Source organism: Chrysemys picta, chromosome 10 (genome assembly GCF_011386835.1).
Source record: "Chrysemys picta bellii isolate R12L10 chromosome 10, ASM1138683v2, whole genome shotgun sequence".
In the NCBI taxonomy this organism is placed as follows: Eukaryota; Metazoa; Chordata; order Testudines; family Emydidae; genus Chrysemys; species Chrysemys picta.
The window spans coordinates 15,461,510-15,487,597 of NC_088800.1; the positions used below are offsets into that span (position 1 = coordinate 15,461,510).

Consider the following 26,088-nt stretch of genomic DNA (forward strand, 5'->3'; position numbering starts at 1 on the left):
CTGAGGGACAACAGCCTGTGTGCGTGGGAGGGAGCAGGGTGTGTGCGGGGGAGTAGCTGGGGGGTGGGCAGCCTGTGTACGTTTGGGGGGGCTAGCTTGGGGGGCAGCAAGGTGCGTGCGTGGGGGGAAGGGAAGAGCCGGGTGTGAGCGGGGTTGGGGGGTTGCCGCCGGAGGTGCTTTGTGACCGGACAGCTCTTTCAGTGGCAACATGACCTGTTCCCACAATGTGGTTTTTCTACTGGATGTGGCCAGCTCCCTGCAGAAGAACCAGCTCCAGCTGAGCTGCCTGAGGATTCTGAACTACTTGGGCTGCAGGTTTGGCCTGGCCAAGGTCCGATGGGGTTTCAAGTTCTTTGACTCGCTGGGCGCCCGAGGCAGAGCCTCACGGGTGGGTGATTTCCGTGAGCTTGGGCCCCGCAGCTGGGAAGACTTTGAGGAAGAACTGGAGTCCAGGTTTGGGGTGCAAAGCCACAAATCTCACTTACCTGGGCCAGCACCCAGAGCCACCCTCACCCAGAACGTGCTGAAGGAAACACTACTGGATTACCAATGGGATCGACCTGAGATTACCTCACCAGCCAAACCATTCTTGAGGAGCCAGAAGAGCAGGTTGATTGTGGCCCCAGATGAGCCACTTGAGAGCCACATGCCCTCTGCGGGCTTTGTGAATGCCATCTTTCTTTTCTCTCCCTGCCCTCATTCTCAGAGGGAGCTACTGCAGTTTGTATCTGGAAGTGATGTCCATTCCTGCTGTGATTTGCCCTCTTCTCAAGAGGTGGCAGAGAAACTTTTACCCAAGAGAGTCCAGGAGATGATTGCAGGCCAGAAAATTACCCTGTATTGGGTGGACACTGCTGAATGGTCCAAGGTAATGCAAGAGACTGCAGCAGAGGATTTAAGCCCAGTGATAGTGTACCACCCTCTAGCAGTTATCTAACTGCGCAGGCTGATGTCAGGTGGCTTTATAGTTTAACCTTTTGGTGGGAGATGACTTTCATTACAAATGAAATGAGTAGAATTAGCTGCTTAATAGTTAATGGGCATCCCTGCTCAGCTGAGGCCCATGACTGGAATGGCAATTACCTTTGTTCAGATTTAGGTACACTGGAAGATGGCGAACCATGTCAAAGTGCTTATTTATTAAAGTACCTCCGCTCCCACTTAAGTCAATGGATGAGACATTGACTTAAGTGGGAGAGCAGGTGCTTTAATAAACAGCCTACAGGTGCTTAAATACGTGGGTGCCTAAATTCAGGCATCCAAGCTTGAAAACTGGCCTTACCTTCTTAAATAGGGATGATAATACCTTCCTTGCAGGGTGGTTGTGTGGATTTGCTAGATAGTGATTGTAAAGCACTTGAAAAACCCTGGTGTATTGAAGTGCCAAGTATAATTATGCATAAAAGTTAAGGAGGCAGGAAGCTATATTTAAGAAGGAAAAAGACAAATAGGCCATCCCTCGCCCCAGTACCTTCTTAGACATTCTCTTGCAACATTTTCTCTAAAAACATGACAAATATTTCAATTTCCTCATAGTGATCGTCTTATTGCCAGTACTAATTTGTTTCCTTGTTTCATTTCAGGTGCTAGACTCTCCAGATCATTCTGGGTACTGGACCATCTTTGAACTGATCCGCCTGGTGGGAGGCACCGTTTTGCCATCCGAGACCTTAATTCAGGGTTTGAGTCACCACAGAACAGAAGCAGCCCCTCTCTTTTGTAGAGAGTCCAGCTCCTCTAAGCCACAATTTGTGCCATGGACCGCAATCCTGCCCTTTGCTTCAACCTTGAACTGCCTGCTCTCTAAGCCTTCTGTATTCCAAGCATCATTCCCACAGCAGGAAGGAGCATTATTCCTCAGCAAGCATGGTAATGGAAGGGGTGGCCAGGCTATAATTAATAATGGATTCTGTGTTAAGAGACCAGAGCCATGATGCTTTCCTCTTGCTAAGAGCACATGTAGAGGACTCCAGTTATTTAAGGAGATTTCAAATGATAAAATAGCAAGACAGCACCCTGAACAAACTCCAAAGGGGTCACTCATATGTAAGCCAACAAAACTAGGCTTGGAAGGATTAAGTTTTTACGGGTAAATGTTGGTGAATGTCAGTTTCACCATATACACACAAACCAAAGAAACAATATTTCCATCTATAATAATCAAAATTTACCGATGGATGAAGTATGAAAAATGCTTCTTGAGAACTTCTTAGAGTTTGATTCAAGGGTATTTACGGTGTATATTTTGACATGTGATGTTGATGAATTGTATTATCAGTTATAAAGCTTTAACTTTTTGAATCTGTGTCTGCCATTAAATAATTAGGGTCTGACTTCCTCTATTGCAGGGGTCAGCAACATTCGGCACACAGCTCGCCAGGGTAAGCACCCTGGCGGGCCGGGCCAGTTTTATTTACTTGCTGACGCGGCAGGTTCGGCCGATCATGGCCCCCACTGGCCGCGGTTCGCCGTCCCGGGCCAATGGGGGCGGCGAGAAGCCGCGGCCAGCACATCGCTCGCCCGCGCTGCTTCTCGCCGCTCACATTGGCCCGGGATGGCGAACCGCGGCGAGTGGGGGTCGCGATCGGCCGAACCTGCCACGTCAGCAGGTAAATAAACTGGCCCGGCCCGCCAGGGTGCTTACCCTGGTGAGCCGCGTGCCGAACATTGCCGACCCCTGCTCTATTGTTTGACACCCCCCATTGTGAAAATTTAAATAAAAAATTAAAAATGCTTTAAAATAAATGAATATCTGTTGACATTATAAAAAATACAAATTGAATTCTGCCCAGCCTAAATATAACTGTCGGCCTCTGTTGCACTGTTTCTGAATGAATATAGATAAGTAATGGACAGGAGCCTGATTTGGGACCTTCTGAAGTACCTGTACCTATTGCAGAGCCTTGTGCACATGCATGTGTGTGGGTTCCTGTGTGGAGGTCCCCTCTCTTTAATCTGCACCACTTTCCCTTTGCTTTCCTCTGGACAAAGAGAGCTGAATGGGAGACCTCCTTCAAAGCTGATCAGATCAGCTTGCAGGGTGTAGCTTTCCAAGAGATATGCAGTGCTTGTTTTTCCCCAACATGAGCTGAGCTTGCTGTTTCCACAGTGCTCTCAGCCCTTGTGCTCAGGACCACAAAAGCTCAGATCTTCCCTGTGGTCCCATAGCATACTTACCACAGAGCCACTGCCTGCCTAATCCATGAGCTTTTTGTACACTTGCTGCTGAGTCTTCTGTTCCTTCGCCCATTGTTTGTTTTTTCACCTTGAATAGGAGTAGAGAAGCAGTGGAGATGTGCAGTGATTTTGGAGCCCATAGCCATGAACCAGAGACACTTCCAGAGTCCAGTCAGCATCTTCCTGAAAGGCACCTTGACAGACTGGAATTTGGTGAAGGCTGACAGCTTCCTCACTGAGAGCTGGATACTGCAGAGCTCCCAGGAAGGACAATCCGAACAGGACACATTGTTTCAACAGCTTGTAAGAGGGCTAATTACTGAAGAACTACACATGGTAAATGTTCCTTCCTGTACTTAGCTGTCTAGAATTTGCCAAAAAATAGCAGACACTTGTATTACAGTGATGAGGGCTATCTTAGTAGTTTGATAAATATTATGATAGTCTGCTCCACAAACTAATTTTTTGTTCTAAATTTAGAAGCTTTTTAAAAAAATTCAGTCTCTAACCTAGTTGTGAGCTGCCCCTTCTGCCTTCCGAAGGCTCGGCTCCCTAGAGCTAAGATCAAAGTGTAGTGTCTGTTCTTATCAGTTTAATGTCTGTGTATTTCTAGATAACCTAGATGTCTTTTCCCTTCATACAGATTGCTGAAGTGTCTCCATCTGAAGTTTGGTGCCCCTGCACTGGAATTTTATCCCCTGTCTCTGACACCGTTGCAGTCCTTACCCTATTCTGCACTGAAAAGGCTGCTGAAGTTCAGAGATGTCTCCTCCAAGGAGCTGTGACCGAGAGTTCTTCCCAGGACTATGCCTTTCATCTTCCAGAAGTTGTGAGCAGTGTGTTGAGTCAAGTTGATACTTCAATCAGAGATGATCTAGCTAGTTCTGGTAAGTGTGTAGAATGCAAAATGAATCTCCTTTTCATAGTCCCTAGGTCTGAATTCTTAGAGATTGAAAATTGGTGTTCCTAGTGGAGTGTCTCTGGGCGGTGGGGCTTGCTCCCGCTGATTATCTGCCACGGTCCAAGTTTGCTGGACCCAGGCTACTGTGGTGGTGAGTGTTGTTGACTGAGCATTTGCTTTATTACGCTTATTGGTAAGGCTCGGTGACATGTGCCAGGTAGTAGAAGGCTTTGGGAGTGCTGAGGCCACTTGAAATTTCCTTAGTTTCATTCTAACGTTTGCCTTTCTGTCCAGAAGAGACTTCAGTTCCAGAATGGGTACAGCAAGAACTGTCCTGCACAGATGGCTGGAATCCTGCAGTAGTTGAAGGGTGGTACTCTCTATCGAACATCTGCGGAGCAAGTTCAGATTTAATGGAGTCATTCAGGTAATTCTCTTTCACCTATCCCTGTATATCATTTGGACATTGTTACTTTAGTCCAGGAAATGTCACTTACATTTCTCTAACTAGTCTCTAAAACTCTACATAATTATCTAATACTTGCAATGCTTGTTAAATAGATAGATGTTACTGTACCGGCTTTACAGAGGGGTAAGAACCAGGGCTAGAATCCAGGAATCCTGACTAGACCAGCAGTTCTCAAACTGGGTTGGGAACCCATTTTAATGGGGTCATCAGGGCTGGTTTAGACTTGCTGGGGCCTGAAGCTGAAACTGAATGAAGCCTGAGTCCCACCGCCCAAGGCCAAGGCTGAAGCCTGAGGCCTTCAGCGCTAGGTGGTGGGACTCAGATTACAGGACCCCTGCCTGGGACTGAAGCGCTTTGGCTTTGCCCTGCCCATGCCCAAGATAGCAGGGCTCTGGCAGGCTCAGACTTCAGTTCCCCATCCTGGGGTGACGTCGTAATTTTTGTTGTCAGAGAGGAGTCACGGTTTAATGAAGTTTGAGAACCCCTGAACTAGACCTATGTCCTTTGATGCTGTGATGATCGGTATTTCTAGGACACCAAAATGAGACAGAGATACCGCAGACTTCACCCCTTAAGATTTAGTAAAATCCAGGGCAATACAGTGAAGTCAATTGGCTCATTAAGAAGGAACTTTGTTCCTATTTATGCTTACTGCTGCCCCGTGAATGCTGACTGACTCTAATGAAATCATCCAAAAGGGCTTGCTGTGTGAAATATGCAAAAATACTTATTGAGGATCGGGATATGATTAGATTATCTGAAACTGTGTTCTTGGCATTGGTCAGTGACATGTCTGCTTTATGAGAGGAATTCTTATTTTTTTCTGAGCATCACTGCCTTAGCATAAACTAAAAATGTTTTCCTTTTTCTCTGTGCCAGCACACACACTCTAGGTTTTGAGAGCAAGGGGTTTGGAGAAAGTGGGGGTTCTCTAGTAGGTACTGTGCAGGGGATCAGGCTGAACTTTCCTGAGATGAGGGTGGGTGGGCAACCTGCAGTGGGAGTAAGGAATTCCTCTCGTTCCCTGCTTCTGCTGACATCTGTTTTTAATTGCTTTGACTTCTGTACAGGTTGCTGCAGGCTGTTTCTGCTACTGAGAAGGAAGAGGCCTCCCAGCCTGAAATGGAGCTGACACACTGTCTGTCTGAGTTCTACCAGAGAAAATCTAGTGAAGCATCTGCCACAGCTGAGCCAAGGGACCACAAAAAAAGACGTATGTCTAGACTAGGATTGCGTGAGTGCTGAGCATTTCCCATCATCCTATGGTCTTCTACAATTTGCAGCAACATTCTTGGTAACATGAAATTTGAACACCTGACCTTCCCTGAGCAAAGGCACAGTTCTGAGCTGCCTCAGATGGTGGCAGTGTAGCGTGTTTATTAAAGGGCAATATTATTTATGCATAAAATGAACCCTGCGCCCCAGTTGGAGCCAAGCGAAGCTGTACGGATATTGGCAAAACCATTTTCAATAACCATGCAATATGCAAATCTTTGCACTTTAGTTGCCTATTGCTTTCTGGACTTCTCATCTATATGCCCACAACTACCATGACCTCACATCTTCTCCATTTTGTTCTAATTTTAAAAAATTAAGAAAACATTTTAACCAACTTTCTTCTCACAATATTTAAGCATTAGACATTTCAGTATAATAATTCAGGGATACTTTATGAATCTCTTGGGCTGCTAATCCCCTACCTTTTCAGGGGAAGTTTACCTAGCTGGGATATAGTGGTGGAGTTATATAAATAAGAAACAGCCTCATATTACAGAAATTGAATTCTTTCTGACATAGGGAAGGATGCTTTAGTCTCTAATGCAGAACTACGGTTTTTACCCAGTTAAGCAGCTCCACTCTGGGAGCATCTGAATCATATAATCCCTGTATAGCTATTTCTCAGTGACATTTCAGTTAATATGCAGATTTCCATGCTCTGTATTATAAACCCTCTGCTCTAATTAGACTCTGTACGCAGGATTTTCAAGCTGCTTGCCTGCAACAAATATACCGCTTAATCATCATTCTCTCTTCAGTGAAGCAGAAAATCCCTAAAATGTACATTAAAAATTAAGAGAAAATGCCCAAAAAGCATTGAAAAATGGGGTTTGCTTTTTAAAATTAAAAAACTGTATCTCACTGTTTACAAGTCAGTCGGGCGCTTGTCCCCACCATAACTCCTATACACCGTTACCTCGGTATAACGCGACCCGATATAACACGAATTCGGATACAACGCGGTAAAGCAGTGCTCCGGGGGGGGCGGGGCTGTGCACTCTGGTGGATCAAAGCAAGTTCAATATAACGCGGTTTTACCTATAACGCAGTAAGATTTTTTTGGCTCCTGAGGACAGTGTTATATCGAGGTAGAGGTGTATATGGATTTATATTGTCCATCCGTCACTGTTGGTAAACAAAAATGTATTGAAATTATTCAGAAGACATGAGCCTGACTCTTAAGGAGAGGGAGGCAGGAATGACAGAACCTTTAAAGAATTTTTAATTTTTTAAGCCATTTTCCCCTCTCAATTTGAGAGCTCATTTTGAAACAAGACTGGAGAAGCCTTTTGTTAAGCTGGTAAAATTTATGTTCTGAGCTAGAAACAGTTTAGCTTACAGCCTGGTTTTTAGTCCAGGATACAGCTGTTGTCTTGAAAACAGGAAGCTGAGCTTTCTCTAACGTTTCCCCCACCCCCTCCCCTTGTGTAACATGATACTCTCATCCTTACTCTAAGATGAAGCTACTTACCCTTGGCTCCTTTTTGAATCACTAGTGGGGTTGCCCCTCTAGTACCATTTCTCTTGTAGAAAGCACTGAGCACAGTCCAAAGGCCAGGTGCCCGGAATAATTGTTTGAGAGCAGTGTACCTATACGTTACGATTACGTTGGGTATGTGTATTGCATACGTTCCAAGATCATAATGTGGCAAGCTAACTGAAAACAGTTAGCAGTCTCTGTTCCTTCCTAGGTGAACTGGAGATCCACTCTTCAAAAAGGAGGCTGAGCCTAGTGAAACAGGCAGAACCATCTGCCTGAGTCTTTCCCTCACGTTCTGAATTCTTATTGCCCCATCACTGTGCTGAAGGAAGCTAACGTTGCTGTACTGAAATTTATATTTTAAACAGCCAAAAATGTATTTTAACAATGCAGCATCTGGCCTGTCTCGTGGTGCCAGTGTTCTGCTGGATGGTGTCTTGTCTGAATTCCAACTCCTCTGTGCCAGATGAGAATTTAACCTTTTGTGATCCTGCAGGGGGGGTCCCCCGGACTCCCGTCAGGCAGAAGATGAAGACCATGTCCCGCTCCCTGCAGATGTTGAATGTAGCAAGGCTGAATGTAAAAGCTCAAAAGTTTCAGCCAGATGGAGTGCCACCAGCAGCTGGTGAGAAGGTGCCCCAGAAGCTGTTCCGGAGATCAGATGATAAGCTGGAAGAAAATCGAAGAGTGCTGAAAATCTCCATAGGTACATGTCAGACAGGTTTATCAGCTCTGGTGTTTGTGACGGAGCAGAGCAATTCGGTAAAGTGCACAGCTAGGCAGCAGATTCAGGTTTGGGGCACTCTCTTGAGATTCCATCTCTTCACACCAGTGGGGGTGAAGCTCTTTCCCTCTTGAGGTTTGCTTTGTAGACCTTTATACTGATCTATTGGACTGCATAGTTGTAGCATAGGATGTGGTTAGTTACTCCTCCAATTGCAAAATAATTGAAAACAATGTGAGACTGCATATGGGAGGAAATAAAGATGTCCAAGCATCTAGGTGTAGGTGGAAATATACCCATATTCCTTAGTTATGCCCATGATATGTGAGGCTTTCTTGTCTTAAGCTTTATTCTAAGGCAAAGAAAGGCCCTGTGACGCTACCTCTGGTGTTGATCTATTCCTGTCCTCCCTCTTGGGATTTTGAGGAGGGATGTGACTGGGTGGCACTGAGGCTAAAGCCCCAGGAGCCCAGGCAGGATTTCATTTGAATCTGATGTGTTGGCTTTTGTTTTCATAATTTGGAAGTGAAGGCTGTGCCAGCTATAGTACTATAGCTTTTTACTGCTATTATGTATAGCAGAGGTGGGCAAACTACAGCCCGCGGGATGCTCCTGGCCCGGGAGGCTAGCCCCCGGCCCCTCCCCCACTGTTCCAGCGCAGTAAGGGGGCGGGGAGCGGGGGGGTTCGGGGTGGTGGTCAGGGGGCGGGGTGGTCAGAGGGCGGGGAATGGGTTGAATGGGGGCAGGGGTCCCAGGGGGGCCGTCAGGAAGGAGGGGGGAGTTGGATTGGGGGGCGGGGGGGCAGTCAGGGGCAGGGGTTCTGGGGGCTGTTGGGACAGGGTGTGTGTGGATGGGGCAGGAGTCTGGGGGGGGCTGTCAGAGGGTGAGAAGCAGGGGGGCTTGAATAGGGGGCGGGGCCGGGTCATACCTTGCTGTTTGGGGAGGCACAGGCTCCCCTAACCTGCCCTCCATACAATTTCCGAAACCCGATGTGGCTTTCGGGCCAAAAAGTTTGCCCGCCCCGATGTATAGTAATAGTCCTGTGCACATGTGGGGAGGCTAGCATAGCGCCTGCCACTCCAGACAGTAGGTCTTTCAGGGCCTTGCTGCCCCCAGGGCTTGGTGTCTGTCACTGGCATATTAGAGGTAGTCTGGAAGCCTGTTTTGGTCTGAGAAGGACTAAGAGCTTTATCGGTTCACCTGCCTTGGGCCTTAGTTGAGGATTCCTGAGGGACTTCTTTTGTAAATCTTCTGTTGGCCTGGCCATCATGTTGCAAGAGAACTGCTGTTACAACCCCATTCTGTTACGTGGGCCTGGTTATTGGAGAGGACAGCTATATCTGCCCATTCGTTACCTCTTGCTTACAGTTAGTTTGCTCTGCTTAACTTGCAGATTTCAAAACTGAGGAGGAGATGCTTTCCCATTTAACTGCCAATTACCAAGAGGCTGTGGTTAATGGAGAATTTCTGATGTTTGTGTGTGCACGGAATATGGTCACAGCCATTCAAAGCTTTCTGAAACTAAAAGATGCCAAAGAAAGAGAGGTAGGCAAATCTGTCGACAAATGCATATGCTGAGGCTGTGCTTTCAGTGAACAGGGCTCTCCAGTTACTTCTACATGTGGATAAAGCTCTATGTCTCCAGGCTCTTAAACTCTAGAAATGTGAGTGTTTGGTTAAAATTACATGCCGGGATCACTGCTGAAGTACGAGATTAAAGAAAACTCACTAAATTCTAGAACGGGGTCGGCAACCTTTCAGAAGTGGTGTGCCGAGTCTTCATTTATTCACTCTCATTTAAAGTTTTGTGTGCCAGTAATACATTTTAACGTTTTTAGGTCTCTTTCTATAAGTCTATAATATATAACTAAACTATTGTTGTATGTAAAGTAAATAAGGTTTTAAAAATGTTTAAGAAGCTTAATTTAAAATTAAATTAAAATGCAGAAGCCCCTGGACCAGTGGCCAGGATCCGGGCAGTGTGAGTGCCACTGAAAATCAGCTCGCGTGCTGCCTTTGGCATGGCTGCCATAGGTTGTCTATCCCTGTTCTAGAATTATTTCAGAGAGAGAGTGTGTGTGTGTGTGTGTGTGTGTGTGTGTGTGTGTGTGTAAATGAGCCAGTTCACGCACGCACACACAAAAACCTGAGCTCTTCTGCCTGAACTGGCTCATTTATACAAGAATCAGACAGTTATAAGAAATGTACAGGGGAGTCGCATCTTACGCGGGGGTTAGGTTCTAAAGGCAGCACGTAAGGCGAAAATTGCGTATAGTCAAACGCTCATTGAGTGGAATGGCGGGCGAAATCGCCCGCACTACAGGTCCAGTATTTAAATTATTTTTCTCTTTTTTGTTTTTTGTTTTGCCGAGCGCATATAGTTAAAATTGGGTAAGTTAAATGCGCCTATGATGCGACTCCACTGTACTGCCATGGAGTTCTCTGGAAAATTGTTTGTAAACTAAAAACTGATTTGGTACTGTTTCAAAAGAACATGTATTTAAGTTCATATCTGGAGAGTTGTGGGTTCATAAGGTTATTTAGAAACAAAAATTGGTCAGTTCACAAATAATTGAAGGGGGGGAATACTGTTTGGCAGATACAAAATTCCAAAGTTCTTTTGAGGGTCCTCCAGTCAAAACCAGATCTATGTCTGCATACTTTCCTGCCTCCTAATGCTTACATTAGCTACATTTTAGTACAGATAAGCCCACATGTGTGGATGAACTGCAATAATATTGAATTGGTTTCCTTTCAGACACACCAGATTATTCATAGACATTAGAGATGGAAAAGGCCTATCGTGTCACATTTAGTTCTTCCTCTGCCAGAGGCCAGTGCAGGATTGTTTGCCACAAGTGGTTTGGGTTTTTTTTTTTTTAATCTCTTCCCACTAAAATGTCTGCCACTTCTGTTGGGAATTATTCTGTCTGCTGTTCTCAGTCCGTGGCCCAATCAGCACATAGCTGTGGCCCATGTGACTTCCTCAGGGCTATACAGGTTGTGTATATATTTTGCGGCTGAGGCCCACATAACAGAGAGAGAGCTGCATATGTGGCCCACAATGGTAAATAGGATGAGAACCACTGGTCTAACTGATCTGAGTCTCAGGCAGGTTTTCCTGGTAGTCTAAATTTTCCTTGCTTATTTTCATCCCATTACTCCTTATTGTACATTCTTGTACTACTTTACTAGCTTCAAGACCTGGATTTTTTTATTGAGTTGTTTTCCATAGTACTGAACAAGTTAGAATGAGAACTTCCTGCATGATGAGAGAGAAAGTACCTTGGAGCCCCTGTGCTATGTTTCTGTGTATTTGCAGGTGGCCTGTCTGGACGGAGTCCGAAGTCATCTCCTGAAGACCAGCAAAACCCTCCGACAACAGTATGATGTCAATCCTGACAAGGAAACCAAAGTCAGAGAGTAAGAGGCACAATATTCTATTTACTGCAACTTAAAAACCACTGCCGTTTTGATTAGCTATTTTAGAGGTCATTTTACAGTACAACTAGAGATGTATTTCTATGGGCAAATCTTCTGGGATAATTTCTGTATCAAAGTGAGTGAATATCCACTGCAGTGAAAGTTTTACTACAGCAAGATACTACAGTGTTTGAGAGCATGTCACTCCTTTCAAGGAAAACTAACCAAATGAATTTTGTATTAATAACCTCCCTCTTCCCCCCGCAACTTTGAAAGGTCTAGTCAGTGAGCAGTAACTTGAATGTGACTGTTTGACTAGAAAGAGGGTAATAATTACTTACTGTTTCTGTGTAGGTGTCAGCTTCAGGTATTTCTGCGCCTTGAGATGTGTCTGCAGTGTCCCTCGCTACAGAGCAGCACAGATGAAATGGAGCAACTGGTGGAGGAGGCAAGTAAATAGGGCTGGGCTGGGCTTCTAGATGGGAATGGAAATGTTGACCTGGATCACGTAGCTTTCCCAGCCCAATTTTCTTTGCTCACACCATAAGGCTGGTCTTGGAGTGTTTGATCTGTGACACTTCTCCCCATCTGATCTTCTCTTACAGATGACCGATATGCTGCGCATTTTGTCTCTCACTGAAGACCCAGGGTATCTTACAAAGTTTCTTGAGGAAGTCTTAGTATCGTAAGTGCTTTATGGTGATGATTAAATATTAAATGTTATCCCTGAAATATAGGCTTGGTTAGGTACCTGTCATAGGTAAATGGCAAACTTTTGAGCACGGATTTCAGGTAGCTTTGTAAAGCTGTCATGAAAATGTACTAGCTCAGATGCAATCCACTTGCCATACTTTATCCTGATTGTTAAAGAAAAGACACGTGATATTTTACTTGCCCATCAAAAACGGCTACTTGCCTAGGGCGAGTAGAATTTTAAGTCATGGTAAAGGCACAGGTACAAAAGTTGGAAGTGAAATCTCACAGGGATGGATTTTGTGGCTTTTGCTACCTATTGTGTGTTTGACATGTATTTAGGCTTGGAAGGGTTAGATTATTTTTTTTTCCCCAGTAAATGCTGATTTCACCATAGGCACACAAATTGATGAGAAATATTTACATGGATGCTAACTGAAATTTACAGATAGACAAAGCAATAAACAGGCTGCTTGAGAACTTATTAAAATTTGATTTAAGACTATTTTGACAAGCTGCAGTTCAGCAGTTATAAAGCTTTAACTTTTTGAATTGTATTGGTTGTTAAATAATTGTCTGACCCATCCCATAATTTCCCCCATTGTGAAAATTTAAATAGATTAAAATAAAATGCTTAAAAATAAACATTGATATCTGTCAAAAGTTAAAAGTAAAAATTAAAATTGAATTCTGCCAAGCTTACCTATATTGTATATCTGGTGGTACCTTCTAGATATATAGACTCCATACCGAAGACCCTTGGGGGTCTTTACTACAGTCTGGGTACGCAGATTCCTCCGAAGTTGGCATCTGTTCTGCCTGCAGACTTCTTCAGTGATGACTCTATGACTCTGGATAGCAGATCTCCAACTCTTCCTCCATCTGTGACATCAGTCCCAGCTCACAGCACAGCTTCCTTAAGCACTGAGACGGATCAGTTGGAGGAGCTGCGCACTAGATCTGCCAAAAAGAGAAGGTGATATTTCCTAAGGGAGAGGGTTTTATTTTGTTCACAGCCCTGTGATTGAGTAGCCCCCATCATGGTGAGCTCAGTTGCTGGATAACTAACCAGGGCTGATCTTGGTAAGTATCTAATGGATTAGTTCATGCTATTTAGGCCCTCAGTTAAATTACATTAAAAGCTGTGCCATGCTTCTGGGAATATGGTTGTTTTGTCCATGGAAATGGAACTGTGCTGTGATGGGCTTGTAAGAGAGAATTGTGGCTTGGGCCTTTGACCTAAATTAAACCCAGAAGACACATTAGTTAAAAATTTGTCAAACTACTTTCTTTAAAACTAGCATTAGTCATTAATCCAGATATAAACAACATAATCATGCTCCATGGCTGGGAACAATCATGGCCTACTGTGTAAATTGATTAGCCAGGTAAATGAGTTGGAATCCTGCCTTTGTGATCTGTTGCCCAATTTCTCTTCTGGGAGGGGTTCCATACCCCAGGTTGGTGTGTGTGTGTTTATTTTTTAAAAGAAATCAAATCACCACCAGATTTCTTAGTTAGACTACAATGGAGTTGAATGAAACCCACACAAACAAAGAATTTGCAGTCTAACTCCATGTGTGCTGAATGTTTTGCACACGCTGGGATATCCTGCAGTTTTAATAGTGTCACTGATCTGTACAGATACCAAGTCCATAAGTGCGTTCTGGGCGGAATCACACTGTGCAATATATTTCTTTGGGAACCTGAGGCGTTAAAGACGAGACTGGATTACTTGTTGCAGTGGCTGAGCCTAGGTGATACGGTTTTTTTTAATCAAAACACCCAAAGGCTCCTTGCCGTATAGATAAGGTCCCTGTCCCAAAGAGCTTGCAGTCCTAATACAGATGGAGTCCATAATATGACCTGCCTGCCTCACTAGAAACAAACTCAAGTTATGTTCCATATAAGAACCGATATCAGTAGAGCTGATACTTACATTTGTCTGTCTTTATTGTATCTTTGTTTCTTGTATCCTTTCTAAAGGAATAATGCATTAGCCAGACACAGGAGCATGACAGAAGCATCGCAGAATTTACGCCAGATTGAAATTCCCCAAATACCCAAGAATCCCATCAGAAAGGTAAAGCTTTCCTAGGGGATTGGGTGTGGGTATCTGCTGCACCCTTGCAGCAGCATTGTGATACCACACATGGGTGCATGTGTTCTTTGCCTGCTAAGTGCCCTGTATCAGCTGCACAAGGCCAAAATCATTCTGAGGCAGAATTTTTTGAGAACTGAAACGCTTGTCTAAATGTTTCACACTTATGATTTTGAGTATAAACGAGCAGTGTAACACTTCTTTTCAGGAAAACTCTCACTGTTACTTGGCCACTGAGAAAGCCCAACAGCTGCTTCCCCTGCAGAAGGAGGCAGTGCAAGGTATGACAACTAGCTTCTCCATAGAAAGCTGATTGGTTCCCCACACAGCTGATTTCATTGTACATTGTAGTGAGCCAGGAGTGTTCCACAAATAGAGAGATGGGAAATCTGCAGGGAATGTTCCCGCAGTCTGTGGAAACTTCTGGGAAAACTATTGGCGTTCATGAGTGAATTCACTCAACACGCTGATAGGCCGTTGAGTAAGTTACTGAATAATTTTATAAAAAGTGACTAATTTCAATAAGTTTAGTCTCAAAAAACATACAAAATGTCAGTCTCCCTTGATCTGCCAATTTCCTTAGATCTTCTGTCCTTCTGCGTCACTCCTGCACAGAGGATCAAAAAGATATTTGATAGAACAACCATTGGGCTTCAGTCACCACCCCATTGAGATGAAGGGGGCAGTTCATACTCCATTCTTCTCAAAGCTCTCATATGTGTCATGTTCGGGAGGATATCTTTGCAACTAGAAACTTGTTAATGTCTGTTTCAAAATTCAAGTGTTCTATCAAATGTAAGGTAACAAACCCCACGACCACCTGTGCTGCAGCTCAGATTCTCTATGGTGGATATTTCCCATGGTCCTAATCATGATCCTTTTGGTGCTTTGAATTCAGTCTTCCTTCCTTAGGGTTCCCTTGACTGTAACCTACAGAAAGAGGCTAAGTAGCTGACAAGTGTAAATAAAAAGGAACCCTCATAAGAGAACTCCAGGGTGGGTTTGGGGAAGGGCATAGATAGTGACTGTTTTCACCAGTACAAACTACCTCTTCAGTTATTTGGCTTTTTCACACCTTTGAAAAGTTTTATTTGCTTTCATCAGTGTTGGGTCTGTTTACATTCTTCCTACCTCCAGTGCCCCATGAGAGAATTACCTTTGTGGTATAGCTACTCACTTTTTGCTCTTTCTCGTGCTTTCAGAGGTGACAAAGGTGCGACGGAACCTCTTCAATGAAGAGATGCTTTCTCCATCAAAAAGGTCCCTGAAGAAGATGCCTCGAAGCCAGTCAGTATCGGCTGTGGAAGGCCTGAGACACAAACGCAGCTGCTCTGATGAGGATGGTAGAGGTGGGATATGAGCTTACGCAATTGCCTATGTCTGGGATCTGCAAGAGAATCTTGCATTTACTTCCCCCCCGATCCCCTAACTCCCCTCCCCCCCAAAAAAATTCTGGCATCTCTTGTTACTAGTAAAATGAATTTGCTTCCTGTTATGAAGGAGATGGTGTTTTTAGCTCAATGCTGCAGTGTTTGGGTTGCAAATGGTGCAGGGTAATATTTAAATCCAAACCTGTTTTCATCTGTAAGTTAAATATCTTCTCACAAAGAAAGAAACTGTTAATCAGTTAAGATTGCTTGAAGTGAACACCTATCCACACAAACCCTTACATGCAGTGTTTCCCAAACTTGGGACGCCACTTGTGTAGGGAAAGCCCCTGGTGGGCCGGTTTGTTTACCTGCCACGTCCTCATGTTCGGCCGATCGCGGCTCTCATCGGCCGCGGTTCGCTGCTCCAGGCCAATGGGAGCTGCTGGAAGTGGTGCAGGCCGAGGGACATACTGGCCACCGCTTACCGCAGCTCCCATTGGCCTGGAGCAGCGAACCGCAGCCAGTGGGAGCCGCGATTGGCCGAACCTGCGGACGCGGCAGGTAAACAAACTGGCCCACCAGGGGCTTTCCCTACACAAGCGACGTCCCAAGTTTGGGAAACACTGCTTACATGGATGTTTCCTTTAAGAGATGCTTTAGCGTACCTTAACTCTCAGACATCACATTCAACTTTCACTGACTTCACGCCTCTATAAAAGGGATGGAATCTGTGCAAATAACTGACAGTCCTGTCTTGAAGGCAGATTTGATCTTTTAATCTTTTTTCATGTGTCTGGCTGCTTTGGCACAAGAAAAATGAGAGATGGTCGAATCCTTGTATAGACAGTTAAAATGTGGATGTCTGTGAGGGTACTGTGCATGCATCTGTCCCTAAACTCAATTCAATAGATAGCAGGGTTAGCCCCTGAAGTCCAATGTGTCTGTATTTCTATACTATTAAGTCCCATAATTATACAACTAAAGTTAAGCACAAACCAGACTCCTTTTACATTAATGCTACCTATTATTTCTATAGCACTATAGGTGTACTGGTGCATTACAGATCTATGGGAAGACAAGGTTCCTTCCCCAAACAGCTAACAACTTAAGTAGTTATTGGGGCTATTTGCAAGATAAGGACTTAAATTAGGTCTAATAAATGAGGGAACAAAGGGATATAACATAAAAGTTATGTGAATGGACTGTGTGCCCTGCTGGTTGCAAGATTTTATATATAAAACTCCCCTTTAACTGTAAAATTTATATTGTATGTGAGGTGAACCATGAGAGTAGCGTGGCTGTTGTTTTAATGGTTCAAACTGAAGTGTACAATTGCCCACCTGCCCTGAATAGAGACTAAATAATATGTAGATGTGATCTGTAAGTCTCTAAAATCTTCACACTGCTGGCTCAATCCTATCCAAGCCACCTCACAGGCTTGTTTTAAATGTCTGATTGCGGCTTCATCAGTTTCAGATCATCGCAAGCTACTGACCAAGAGAGTCTCAGAGACGCCGCTGCACAAACAGATCTCCAGGAGGCTGCTTCATAAACAAATCAAAGGCCGGTGAGTGAATGGTATTTGGTAGTTCTGAAATGTTTTTAACCTAGTGCTGGGTGGCCAGGATGTGGACTGCAGACCAAACAAGTACTATGGAATTTAGCAGTGTGGATACAGCAAGACAACTTGTGGAGACTACAGGTCCCAGCATTTAAGTGAGGACAACCACCACTTGCTTCATCGTGCATATTAAGTGCATCTCTCATGCTTGCATCAAGTTGCCATTGTGCTCCTCAGGCAAAGTTGGGTGCCACTTCTTAGGGTTCCCCTACAAAGGCTGGTTTGGTGGTGTTTTATACAGAGTGTTATTAATGAGAACCAGGGGAAATCTCAGCTGAAGTTGGGCCTGTTCTCCTGTCTGTTACGTGTTTGTGCCACAGCTGGAAGGACATCCTGTGGCCAGATTGATCTCTTGATGGGAGGCAATGCCTACTAATCATACATTGAGACTACCCTGCAACTTGTTGATGTGGCCTTGTTAGCAAATGGTGCTCTCTGCAGCTCTGAAAAACAAATGTTTAGTTTACTCACAAACCAGGCATGGTGTTATGGGGAGTCTGAAACATTTTCACTGTTTCTCCAAGGTGTTCTGATCCTGGCTCTGACATCAGTATTGTGGAAGAATCTCCAGAGAAAGCCATGAGTGGTAGGTATTAATTTAATACATACTGATCACTTTCCTTTTTTTAACCTTGCTGCAGTTCATACTAAGATAGCACACTTCAGTCTGGATGATCCCCAAGGACCCTAAACTACAATATATAGAGAACATTGCAACCACCCCTGGAGTGGAAGGCAACAGTGAACTATACAGAGCTTTTAAGAAAAATGAGAACTTTAGGGAGGCAGAACATAATTCTCCAAACTGGCCATATCACAACTATGAACATCTCAACTTTTGCCAGGAGTGCTTTGGGACCTCTGAAACGGTATTTAAAAGACAGTACCTCCTAGCCTTGTGCTGGGACTTCCTCGTTTCTCTCCTCTAATATACTACAGCATAGTGTTTGAGGTTCTACAGAGTGTTAAGTGACCATGTGGTACCAGCTGCAGTGTCTTGCCCCCAGCTAAGGAACAGAACAGCACGGTGGTTTTGGGGTGAGATGAAATGAAGAGCAAAAACCAACAGTGGGATTAACTAGTCAAAAAACAAAACTCTTACTATCCAAAGAAGCCAAAAACACGTTTTCCTAATATTACTTTTCTCTATAAACAACTGTTGTAGTTGCCACAGAATGTTGAATGATTATGAATGGGAGGAGACGTGGCCTAGAGGCACCTGTTTAGATGGGGTGGGTGGGGTCTTTGCTATGAAGAAGTTTGGACTGGAAGGAAGCACATGTTGTCGTATTAGAAGTTCCCACTGAAGTTGGGGAGTTGGGTTTCCTTTTAACCCTTTTCATCTTCTGATTTTGTCGAATGTTCCACAAACTAGCCCCTTCCCTGCCTGAGACAGTGTTAGTGAACAAATCATTGTTGGACAGCTGCAGAGAGATCCCTTCCAGAGACACTTGTCTGCCAGCTGTAGCTTCCTTTGGGAAGTGGTGTGTGTTTTTGAGAGAGAAGGCCCTGATAGTATTACTCTTGACTTCCAGAAGTGGGTTTAAGAAGAAGTCCGCGCATCAAACAGCTGTCGCTGAATAGGACACACTCAGGCTCTTTCTACTCCACTGCACAGCCCAGCTCACGGAATATGCAACGAGTACACTTGGTACAGCGAGAAGTGACATGTGTTAAGCAGGACATAACAGGTACTGGGGTTGGCGATCACACTTACTTACCTGGCATTAACTGCCATAGGTAATCTAGCTGCCAGATTCCGGTGCAGAAGCATTTGCTGATTGGCACTACAGACAGAACTCTTAAGGGTTCTGAGGCATCTGTTGTGGTGAGACCTGCCAGATAGCATCCATTATAGCCATCAGAATATAGCATTTTTGTAATGGGAATCTCTGTGTTAGGAACCACTGTAGTTCCATTCTCCTATGAGAAAAGGAAGGTCTTATTACTCAGCCAGCCAAGAAACAATCAGACCCAAACCAATAAACCGCCTTACCCATTAAATGTAACATGACCCTGTCAGCAGCAGGAGTCCTAAAGCTGCTGCTAAACCCAGGTCTTCTATGTGGGAGCATAATGCAGTGCTTGATGGACTCTTCCAGATTTCCTTCTTCAGAAGGATTATAAACTGATTCCATGGAGAAGTTCAGGAGTTAATTGTGCCATTCATCCGAACAGCTTTGTCCTTGAGGACTTTTTCCACATGTGTATGTTCATCTATTAGTAACAGCTGTTTAGTGTTAGTTATTTTCCTGGGATAGTACAAAAAACAGTAATACTTAGCTCAGGATGTGAAACTTTGGGTAGCCAGCAAAGAGCAAATGGTGCCAATACTGTAGCCCTTTAATTGTCTCTGACCATCTGAGTGCCAGGAACAACTGTGCCCATCACATGTCAATGCTTGGTGCCAATCTAACTGCACTATGCTTTTTGAAGGCATTCCACAGTATCCTGATAACCCAACTATCCAGTCTCCCAAGAGGCTTCTCTTTGGAGCAGTTCTTGAAGGGAGCAGCCCTAAAGTGAAGGAGTCACTTGGAACAAGGAAAACAAGAAACAGCTCAGACTTGGAGGAACCAATTGCCTATCAGGTAAAACATCTTCCCACACTCTCCCCCTCTGCTTGTATGTACTTAGAGAGACAAGGTGGGTGAGGAAATAGCTTTTACTGAGCCAGCTTCTCTTTGGTGAGAGAGACAAGACTCAGTGTAGCTCGAAAGCTTGTCTCACCAACAGAAGTTGGTCCAATAAAAGAGAGTGCTTCACGCATCTTGTCTCTCTAATAGCCTGGGACCGACATGGCTACAGCTACACTGCATACACGTACTTAGTCAGACTTGTGCATCTTTAAATAGCTACTTCTGTTTGTGTGTGACTTAAATTGTGCATCTCTAGTCAAACAGCTTCTATGTTTTTATCGCCAGAAATGAGTGTTAAGATGCCATTACATACTAGTATTAAGCATGTTCTGTTCTTACTCTTTCCTCAGACTCCCCAGAAGCCCCGGAGCTCTGCCAGTAGAATGCCAAGGAAATCCCCTCGTACTCCACACAGAACACCAAAAACATTGGAGAAGATCCCTGGCAAAAGTCCAGCTGCTAAGCAGACTGCAGCTAAATGTTTGGGAAGGTACTTCTCTCCTTCCAGACAGGAGAAGCCACCACCTGAGCCTAATGAAAGGAAGAGGGATCATTTAGCACAAGTAACTCCTCAGAAAGACTCTTCTCCGGTGAGATTTCCCTCCCCTTACAAGGAGGTGGGGTTACAGACTCCAGAAAAGCAGGCTGGGAATGAAGTGTTTGATGATGTTTTTGGGTCACCTCTAAAAGATTCCAGTCCAGCAACTGCTTCATATATAGCAGCACAATTACTTTGTACTACCAAGGAAAAATCTATCACAGACCCACAAACTCAAAGACGCTCCTTGAGATCCTCCCAGAAAACAGCATCTCCAGCTTCTATTCGTAGGCAGACTCTTCACGTGGAGATTCAGAGAAATCCACAGCCAAATTTCCATTTAGAGTCCGTGTCACAGCCAATGGAAGCAACTCCCAGGAAGGTCAGATGTGCAGCTCCAAAATCTTTGAGTCCAGTGGGTGTAGTGGCTGCTGCTTTATCTCCAGAAGCCCAAGCCACTTTGAGAACAGTGTCTTCATTTAATTCTCCTTTTGAATCTTCCATAAAGACTCTGTCCATAGATTCGCCTCCTCACTGTAAAACAAGAGAACTTGACGGGGAGTCTAATACACCTAAAAACCCTCCTTTGAAATCTCAAAACATTGCAGGCACATCCCCAAGGAAAGCCCTAGGGTCTCCTATCTGCGCACCTGAGCACATCAAACCTGGAGAAGAAAATCCTGCTCTTCCGCTCTCGAAGTCTGCTAGAAATAAGCAGAAACATCATAGTAATGGTAACACTAGGCTTCCTGCACAAAGCTCTCTGATCCATGAGCCCAAGGCTTCTGAAAGTGTCCACATGTTAGAGAGAAGTGAACTAGTGGGTACAGATGCTCAGGGCTCTTCCCCAAGAAAGGATCAGAGTTTGGAAAAGCAACTGTCTCCTGAGCTTTCTGCTAAAGGACATGTGCAGATCTCAGATGTTGTGAGTGAGTGTGAGCCCTTAGATTCCTCATCCTTAGGCAGCAGAAAGAGTGATGCCTCAGAAGCTAGAGTTTTGCCATCAGAAGAGCCTAAAGAGTCAAAGACTCTTACTGTTAAGAAACCCTCCAGATCTGATGTTCTGAATGCTTTGCCTGCTACCTCAAAGTCTGCCTCTCCGGCCTATTCATTGCGCTGCACCCCAGACAGAATGCAGCGGGAGGCTGCAGCACGCCTAGGGAATCCTGAACTTCCAGCAAAGTTTTCTACTCCTAAAAGTCATTACAAGTTGGCTTCTGCTAGTCCACCTACTTATGAGGTTGAACTTGAGATGCAAGCTTCTGGCCTACCTAAGCTTCGCATTAAGAGGGTTGGTTCTGGCTCAGCCATGGAAGTACAGTCACAACTGAAAACTGGCAAACCCAGTGGAGAGGAAAGTCCCTTTAGTGAACTTGCCGTGGCCTGGTGTGCTAGACACCCAGGAAAACTAGCAGCTGCCTGTGTTTCACCGTCCTGCTTTCGCTCTTCCAATAGCACGCCTGGGAAGGGTGGAGGGCAGACCTACATTTGCCAGTCATACACTCCAACTAGCTGTGCTTCTAACACCACCTCCCCATCTCATGTGGATGCTGGAGTTCCCTGGACACCGTCTCCAAAGCACAAAGGGAAGACTACCCCCGATGCCATCAAGGACTGGCCCCGAAGAAAAAAAGCAGCAAACAGCAATGCCAATGGTGGGTGTGGTCGATGTGAGAAGCATGTAGAATGTACAGGGAATGTGTCAGCAAGTGAAGAGGGAGGAACAATTTCTGACCAGTGCAGCAGCAGTAAAGCTCTGCTGCTGGCTGACTTTGAACTGGAAGGGGTTTACAGGCTTCAGGACCAGTCACCTACCAGCGACACTGAGCCCAGAGCTGATGACTGTGCTTCCACAGGGACTTTTGGCCTGAAATCCAGGAAGCGGACCTTTGACCTCCTGTCTCCAGAGGAGGAAACCAAATGGGAGGCTAAGAGGTCTTGCACAGCTAGAGACTACCTGGATCTGGTCAGCTCTTCCACAGATGAGAATAGCACAAGCAAAAGGAGGATATCCACAATGCCTCCTGGTAGAACCACTGTGTCTTCAAACAGAACTCCTGGGCAACAAAGTTCCATAGGGGATGACGATGTCTTCGGTGTTTCAGGTAATCAATTGTCAAGTGTTACCCTACTGAAATTCAGAGATGCTAAATTTGGAGGCGCTGTAAGAACAGAATACAGGGGACTAGAAACATAGGCAGGAAACAAAGTGAGATGCAGCTGGGAACATGCAGCTAATACATCAGAAGAAATTTGAAAGGCAGATCCATTGGAATGAGATGGAAGAGTGATAATGGATAGCAAATTACATGAGTCATAATGCCATATTGCAGCTAAAAAGGCCAGTGCTGATTGGGGTGTATATGCAGTCATGTTGTGGACTGGGTAGTTAGCGCTGCAGCATCAGCATATTTGCCTCCGTTGTGGGAAACTCTAACAGAATATTGACAAATTGGAGAGAGATCAGAGAAAAGGATAAACTGACTGGCAGCTGGAGGCTCTTACAGGGAGGGATTAAGGGCTAAAATGATTGTGGAGTCACATCCCTGTCCCTATTCTTAACATAGTGAAAGGGTATTAAAACCCATGATAGGAGAGTTGTAATTTGGGGTGGTAGCAATGTGGTGTAGCTAGGAGTAACGGAGTGGGGAGGAATGTAAGCTGCATATGACTGGGGAATCTCCCTGACATACGTATTAGGCTGGGGTGTAATAGCCTCAGGCCTTGGCCATTTTAAATTAAATTGAGCAATATATTAGCCATCTGGAAGAATGCTGCATTGGTTCATGGGATACAGAGTATGATTCTATGCTTCTCACCCCTAGGCTTGCCTGCTCTGGAACCAATAGCTTTCTTTATTACCGCTCACCCTTTTTCAGCATTATGCATTTCGCTCTTTAAACTCTTTAAGATTTTTTTTTTTTTCTGAAGTAGGCACATGCAAGAACGTATTAATTGTACATGCAAGCATCACAACTGTATGCAGATGGCCATGTCGACAACTGGCCCTGAGCACCTGCAGTTTCTTCTTTTCAGATGCAGTCATGGCAACTGCACACTCAAATAAGATGTGCAATTATATGCACATGTCCTTAACAGACTTGGAAATTACAACTAACTTTATTACGGGGGTTGGCAGTCAGTATGGTAAGCAAGGCCCCAGGGATTTCATGTCCTTGGAATCCATCCCTTGTTCTACAACTTAAGATGTTTTTTTAATAATTGTTTCTATTCCTTATGGTTGCAAAGAGCCCCTTAACGGTGATGCTAGTGTAAGTGATGCAGTGTCTGAGTCTGCAAACAGCCTGAAACAATACGCACTAAAAGTTACAAACTGACCATTCTTCCTGGGTATTCTGTTACCTCGAAAGCTTAGTTATGTGCTTAAGGGAAAAGGGAAGTGTTGCTTACTCCTTCACACAAGAACCAGGGGTCACCCAGTGAAATTAATAGGCAGCAGTTTTAAAACAAACCCAAAGGAAGTACTTTTTCACACAATGCACAGAGCTCCTGTGGAACTCGTTGGCAGGGATATGGTGAAAGCCAAAAGTATAACTGGGTTCAAAAGAAAAATAGATAAGTCCATGGAGTGTAGGTCCATCATTGGCCATTAGCCAAGATGGCCAAGGACACAACCGCATGCTCTGGGTGTCCCTAAACCTCTGACTACCAGAAGCTGGGACTGGATGATGGGGATAGATCACTTGATAATTGCCCTGTTCTGTTCAATCCCTCTGAAGCATCTGGCACTGGCCTGACCGAAGACAGGATACTGGATTAGATGAGCTAATGGTCTGACCCATTATGGTGGTTCTTACATTCTCTGCTGATCACTTCAGTAAAATCATTCACATGTGCATATCCCAAATTGTCTCCTCCTCCTTCCTAGACTTCTCAATTTCCCCTGACAACCTCAGAACAGCAGTTGTTGAAGACCTAGGGCAAAGTAAAAGCCAGCTCTTGACTGACTTGAAAATTTCCATTGTGCCACACCAGTGTGCTGCAGTAACCAGGGGCCTTGGCTACTGCCCAGAGGGCAGGACTTGGTGGGAATGCTGCAGTTTCACGTCTCATTGTGCTTCTCCAGGTTCAACTCCACCACTGAAGGGCTCCCTCTCCGCTAGTGGTCTTCGAGCACTGACGCAGTCCCCCCTGCTCTACCAGGGACAAACACCGTCTCGGAAGAAGTGTGCCAAAGGTAACCACCTGTCATTTCATAAAGCCTTGCACTCAAATAGATTGTAGACCTGCGACCTGCCTGTGGTTAAGTGAGGTGGAAAGAGCACAGGCTCTGTACCCAGAAAAGGGGGTGTGGGGAAAGGGTGGAGGATTTGCTGTCTGTGCCCAGCAGGCTCCTGTTGCCAAGGAGTTTGGCCTTAGACCACGAAGGTAAAACTGAGCTACATTTGCTTGGGATGGTGGGGAAGTAGCTTGGGGCTAACAGGATTTAAAGGGAAATGGAGTTTACTGGTAGTGGGTTTCCTGAGACAGGTGCTGAGCTGTAACCCTGAAAGGGTAGATTTTCACCAACCCTTTCTGCCCTCTCCAGAAGATGAGTTGGACGTCTTTCACAGCATTACAGACCAAGAAGTGTCTCCATTCTCCAACGCAGGCTCCCGGAGGCGGCCCCTTAGCAGGACTTATTCACGGAAGAAGCTACTCAGCTGAATTCTGCAGCCAGAGAAAGAGTACTTGAATAATGATACACAGGTTCTCTTGCCCACTGTGTAGTACATGCTGCTGTCCGTCCCTGAGAGAGCGAGCTTGTTTTTGAACAAATGGGGGGCTCGTTGCTATTGGGAGTTGGCTGTAGCAGTGTGTGGGAATCCCCATCTCCACACCTGTGGGGTTTAATGAGGAATCAAGTGTTTGAATCAGCCCTACAAGCTCCTCCTCCTTCCATGGAGCTGGGAAAGAGGCAGTGGGAACAGGGTGGGCCGCTTAGGGTACACTAGAAAGTCTGCTGGGGTTTGTGCCCCACAGATTCAGTCCGACCAGGTGAAGAGAATGGTCACTATTTTAGCGTTCTTTTGTAAAAATAAACTAATCTGAACTGCTGCTTTGTGCTGTGTTAGGAATTGTGGACCTGGCTCTGGGAGCTTGAAGGGCTGTTGGAGGAGCTAGTGAAGTCTTCTAAGCCTGAGCAGCAGGGGGGGAATATACTGTGTATTGCTCTTACATCACATGCACTTCCTCACCGCGAATCTAGTCTAATAGAAGGCTGACAGCTTTCTCCTCTCCCAAATTTACAATGGGTGCGCTGGCCATAATCATCCAACAGCTGTATTCTCTGAGCAACTATCCCTTTGAGAGGGATACTGCAGGGGAACACTTGAGATTACAGTTCAGACAATGCTACTTCTTTCTACTAAATGACAGTAGAAAGGTGTGCAAATCTCCCTGCCCTGAAAAGCAAGGTGGCTAAGTGCTATGTGGATTGTACTTGTTGTGTGTAACTTCTCTCTCCTGTAAAATCTCATTGTTTGGGGTTGGGGACGATGAAGTGCACTTCCATAGCATGATAGGCTCCTTCCAAGCTCCAGCCTCACTGATTCTCATTTCAGTTTCCCCTGGGTAAGGAAGATCAGATGGCACTTAACAAATGCTATTAGTGGTCAGTCCCATGACTGCTTGGAGATGCTGCACCTCCCTCCCTTGGGACTATGTACAAATA

The 26,088-nt window shown here is 45.0% G+C and overlaps 1 protein-coding gene across 2 annotated transcripts; it reads left to right on the forward strand.

Annotated features, from left to right (window-relative positions):
- The first annotated feature begins 119 nt into the window (after positions 1-119).
- TICRR (TOPBP1 interacting checkpoint and replication regulator) lies at positions 120-25,472 on the forward strand. 2 transcript variants are annotated; one of them, XM_024107519.3, is made up of 22 exons: positions 120-868; positions 1,584-1,869; positions 3,275-3,513; positions 3,821-4,064; positions 4,373-4,505; positions 5,618-5,781; positions 7,802-8,011; positions 9,423-9,574; positions 11,352-11,452; positions 11,807-11,900; positions 12,058-12,137; positions 12,879-13,121; positions 14,132-14,228; positions 14,455-14,527; positions 15,449-15,595; positions 17,087-17,183; positions 17,762-17,823; positions 18,773-18,928; positions 19,674-19,828; positions 20,227-22,519; positions 24,502-24,612; positions 24,964-25,472. In XM_024107519.3, exons 1-22 carry the CDS (start codon positions 209-211, stop codon positions 25,080-25,082), a joined length of 5,916 nt encoding a protein of 1,971 aa, XP_023963287.2. In that variant the 5' UTR covers positions 120-208; the 3' UTR covers positions 25,083-25,472. The 2 variants fall into 2 exon arrangements, with proteins under 2 accessions (XP_023963287.2, XP_008169086.2); XM_008170864.4 differs by having other exon boundaries at positions 5,618-5,760.
- Positions 25,473-26,088: the final 616 nt, after the last annotated feature.